Source organism: Apaloderma vittatum, unplaced genomic scaffold (genome assembly GCF_000703405.1).
Source record: "Apaloderma vittatum isolate BGI_N311 unplaced genomic scaffold, ASM70340v1 scaffold12528, whole genome shotgun sequence".
NCBI lineage: Eukaryota > Metazoa > Chordata > Aves > Trogoniformes > Trogonidae > Apaloderma > Apaloderma vittatum.
The window spans coordinates 51,035-56,160 of record NW_009730287.1 but is presented as its reverse complement, the minus strand read 5'-3'; the positions used below and the strand labels follow the sequence as shown (position 1 = coordinate 56,160).

The window sequence follows — 5,126 nt, the reverse complement described above, 5'->3', positions numbered from 1 at the left end:
CTCTCCTGAGCGCAGGAGGCAGGAACCATGTGTTTAGCTGAGAAATCCTGTTGAAACATCTACCCAGGGATGTCACACCATGTGTGACTGCTGGACCGGCCAAGCACCAGTGCTGTCAACAAATGAATTTCACTGATTATGGCTTCAGGTGAAATTCATCTGTTTCTTTCCCAGCTCAGTAGCTAAAATCTACTTGCTAAGGTGCAACATTCGGTTTTCAATGGCTTTTGTGCTGTTTGTGTAGCAAACCACTCCGCCAAAATCCCATGGTTTAGGTGGGGAGAAGGGAGAAGTTTCCCTAGATATTGCACATAAAGGATAATACCTCCACATGAAACATGCTCGCTATATTAAGAGTATATAGGAAATTCTGGTTTGCCATGAGTTTGCCACAGCCCAAATTTTCAGTTGAACTGCCAAGAAAAAAAAACAACCAGGAACAGTTTGCCTTATTTGTAAACATTTTCACAGTATATCAGTAATTATGTTACAATTTCTCTACCCTGCCCTCTCCCAGACTTATGGCTTTTTAGAGTCAGTAAAACGATCTGTTTGGCAAACAGTGAGGTACTCTAAATAGCTGCCAGTCTGGTACACTGAGGAAAATGTCATGCACTAGAAGAGCCATAGGTATAGGGTAAAAAAATCAATATTACAATCCAAATATTAGAAGAGAAATGCCTACTTGATGGGTAGTTAGTTTTTGCATCCCAGTATTTCTAGAACTCTGCTTCTGAACCTACATTAATTACACATCTATGTACATTATTTAGAAGTTCTTTACTACAGTACTTTTGTACATGCAGTGTTTATTACTAAATGTAAAGAGAAAGTAATTACATAAGGCATATGTACAGTATTGTGTTGGATTGCAGATCCCTCTGCTCACCTTCATCTTAAAGCTGCAAGGCCCATTTCAAAGAGGCTTGTGACTCAGTGTGTGAAACTGTTCTGAAATACATAAAAACCAGAGCCACGACCCATTACTTTGATGAGCATAAATTAGTCTTTTCTTTTAAATACCTTCTATTCCCATAATATTCCCATAGCTTTTGGGGTTTCTTTGTGGTTGATGTGAATAAACCTGGAGATCTGAACTCAAGAGAGGTGCTGAGGAAGATAGCAGTCCTTACCAGGGTGGGGACTGAGATTCCACCATCGATAATGGATATTGCAGCTTTAACCCACGTCTTTGCTTGGTCTGCGAATCTCTTGAGTTTAAATTGGGCAGGTAGATATTTTGCGTCTTAAGTATATATTTTCCCAGAACTAAGAATAACAAGGAAGAAAAAAAGAAAAGGCATGTTGGAGAAAAAAAAAGGGGGGCAAAAAGGGAAAAGATAAAGGAGGTGGTGTGGCTCTTATGCCTCTGTTGGTTCTACACTTTGGATTCATTCTCCAAGTTGGCCACATCACCATTTCTTTCACTTTGGTCCTCTTGATTCTTTTCTTCTTCTTCAGTTTCCAGCTCAGCATGCTGGTCCAGCTTGCTGGAAACAGACCACGTCAGGGGCAGTTCTGCTCGGCTGGCCATCTCTGCCAGCTCTTTGGCACTGTAAACTGGTGTGTTGGTCTCATATGTTTCATGAAAACTGTTGTAGTCAACTTCATAAAATCCATCCTCCAGAGTGAGGACAGGGGTGAAACGATAACCCCACAGAATCTCACTCGTAATATATGAACTTCGAGCTTGGCAGGTCATTCCTGTAACAGAGAAGGAAGAAGTGCTGTAATAAGGACCCACTGTTTTTCCAGACCCTTAATTGTTTTTTTATAAAGGCAATGTATGTAAAAAGGTACACACCAGAAAAGAATTAGGTTTAACATCATATGCTTAGAAAGCAGTTTTACAGTGTGTAACCTTTTTGACGCCCTTTCCTTCTGTGCATGTACATAATAACAAGCGGTGAGTCTGTAAGCAAAGATAAACATTTGCTTTATTAAATGCAGTACTTCTTCCTATATTTCACCAATGAGTAACTCACCCGCTGAAGAGTCAGGTGGCTTATTGAGAGCATACGTGACTTGCATCGTGCCATCCTCAGCTTCCCTGGTGTGCAAGGAACCCACGCTGCCAAATTCAGCACTTGCCCAGGCTTAACTAAGGAACTTACCCAAAAGCTTCTCTCTGCTGGAGCCAACCCCTGAGTCTGTGATCCACAGGTGAACTTGGCTCCCCTAAAGGCTGGAGCTGCCTTCTAGTTACGCTGCTTTGAGGTTTGGGCTGTTGGCCAACGGACAAACATCAGCAAAACTCCTGAAGGACATTGTGATAGTGTGGTGTTGAATTCAGATAACTGGGACTAACTTCTTTGTTATCTTTCCTTCACAGCTCTGCTGAGCCTCACCCTGGGAGCTGCTATAGGGCAAAAAAACCTGTAAGATACTGTATTTTGTCAAGAGGTATGGAGAGAGTTAGAGGTTCCAAGCTCGAAGTGTAGTCCAAAGTGTCATCTGGGTGAAGAAACACCTGTCCATGGCAGGGACATGCAACTTGGGAGAACCTGCCCCATCTTGGACAGACAACCCAGGGAAACAGTACAATAAAATAGCAATGCTCAGGAGTGGAAGAGGAGACACAGATAATCAGGAAAAAGGTCAGGAGAAATGAATTTAAAAGGCAAAAACTTGCTGCCAGCAAAATGGGACTACATGCAGAGAATGTGACAGTTTTCCTTCAATGTATTTGCATATTATTAGCTATGTAAGACCAACCAAACTTCAGCTGAAGAGTGTATGTTGAATACTTAGTAAATAGAGTCACATAACCCCTGGACAAGACTGTTACACATCAGTTATTTAGAAGGTAATCATAAGCAATTAAAATAAATGTTTAATCTGGGGGACACAAATGGTAGTCCATAGAAATGCACATCGTTTTTCCGTGCTGCTGGCATCCTGTAAAGTCACATAGAGAGTCTCAGAAAGAGCAAACATTGGTATTTTAATGTTTCAGGTCTTTTTTCAGGGCTGTGCAGACTGCTTCAGATAATTCTGCCCTCATTCTCTCGAGCCTCCTCTCCAAGCTCCAATAGATTTCTGATGGATGAAAATTGCTGTTTGTTGGTACTCCATCTTTTTCGCTTATAATGCTACATTTAAGAAGACATTTGCCAGCTGTTACCGCGCTGTGGCACTTCAGCCCTTCTCCAGCATTTCCCTCCCCTTACCACAGGGCCTCAGACCCTGCAGAGGGGTGACTGTCGGGGAAGGTCTTATCATGGAACCCTCTGCACCGTACCTACCTGATGCAGCCGGGCAGAAATGGAACGATACTTCTGTCATGCTTACTGATCTTCAGCTCTCTTTCCTTTTGCCCTACAGAAATACTCAAGCCTTCATTTTTCTTGGTGTTGCAGGACAAGACATGTTTGCATTTCAATTCTCAAGTAATGCACAAATGGAAATGTAAAAATCTTACCATTTTTCTGCTCATTTCACAGGTAGGAAGGGCTGAAGGACATGAAACCATACAACAAAATCATATCTTGTGAGATTTCCTGGATGATTTTTGATCTACAGGAGATCATCTTCCCCACATAATGACAGAGGGTGAGGAACTTGGCAGCTCACAGAGAACTATACATACGAGAAACACACTAGTTGTGCAGGAGCTTCCCAAAAAAGTAATTTTTTTTTTTTTTGCAGTGCTCTTCTTGTGCAGACCTGGTAGTGGGGATGTGGTGTTTGACAGGATCTCTCTGGCCTGGGAGGGGACAGAAGCAGGCTGGGGGCAGAGAAGGCCGGCAGCAGCCAGAGTTGGTCATGATGTCTCTTGTGCCGTCTCGGGCATCCCTCCGGGCTGGTCTCCTACCAGCTCCTTTGCTGCTCCTTGGTGATGCATCAGTACCAGTGACCACTGGGTGGGTTTCCCCAAAAAAGAGTGTGCCATTCCTAAGACTCATGTGTTTCTAATCCCTTTCTCTGCTGCTGAAATTCTGCTTCGATGTGAGTGGGAGATTTTGAGTTTTCATTAGAAGGGATTCACGAGATTAAATTAGAAGAAAAAAATGGAAGTCCCTTTGAAATAGTATTGCCTTCCTGTGCTAAGACCAAGTAGTTAGTGTTTCTGCTGCTTTGGTTAGGAAAAATTTCTTTGACTGGTGTCAAAGAAGGGGGCAGTTTTCTGCAGAAGTCAAGAAGATTAACCGAATTACATTAGAGTTACAACTCATTAAAAATGAACCTTCATCTGAAATTTTGACCTGTCTCAGTTTTTAATTAGTCCTCCCATTCAGCAATGATTTAATACCTGTTCCTTTTCCGCAGGCAGACAAAATACTTTGAGAGCTAGAATGACAGAGTTAAGATTTTTCAAGTTGAAATCAGGACTTTATCTAGTGAGGGGCATGTGTATGAGAGAGACTTTATTATGCTCTCTAAAAGTTTGAAAAAGCTAATACAGAAAAAATTTTTAAGTGGATCACAAGATTAAAATATGCCACAGTTATGGAGAGCCTTGAAGTGACTGTCAGTGTGGCTGTGTGGCTCTGGGAGCAGAAAAGAGATGTCTGCAGTTCTGCATGGTGTGGCTTTCCCAGACGCTGCCTGTGCTGGCTCAGAGGTCCTTCAACTCTGCAGTCAGCAGAGCTTCTGGACTGTGTACTCTGCATTTAAAGCCTTATCATATATTATGGTCGAACTTAGACATGTTTCATTATACACCATGGTTTTAATAAGGAAACGTGACTTTCATTATTTGCTGTAAGTTCTGAACATGCTCTTCGTTGACAGGGGAGACTGCATCATGAGTGAGGGCATTTTAGACTCTAGGTTTCCAAAAAACGGTGTGATTTATTCAGTAATTGTGTAGTTTATATGTAGCCATAAATCTGTTGCACGGTGGCTTTAAAAATTATTGTGGTTTGACATTTTGACTAGTGTCTCATTTTAATTGGATCCCTTCAGGGTAGATGAGAGCTGGGGAGCCTTTGGAGCTACTTAGCTCAGCATTAATTGGACTTTTTCAAAATAAGCGGGGAAATTAAGAGACTCAAATAATTCATTCCAAATTAATTAAAACCATAACTGGAAGGAACGTTCTGTTTGAGAAGGAGCATTGAAGCCCAGCGAAAACCTCGAGGCTGAAGTCTTGTGTCCCGTTGTGACAGGCACGGGGCAAAGCT

The 5,126-nt window shown here is 42.1% G+C and overlaps 1 protein-coding gene across 1 annotated transcript in view; it reads right to left on the bottom strand.

Moving 5' to 3' along the window:
- Positions 1-1,378: 1,378 nt before the first annotated feature.
- KCNJ6 (potassium inwardly-rectifying channel, subfamily J, member 6) overlaps positions 1,379-5,126 on the bottom strand; it is a 39,322-nt gene continuing 35,574 nt past the window's right edge. The window contains exon 2 of the mRNA XM_009874753.1: positions 1,379-1,704. Coding sequence (XP_009873055.1) covers positions 1,379-1,704 — 326 coding nt within the window. The remainder of the gene's footprint in view (positions 1,705-5,126) is intronic.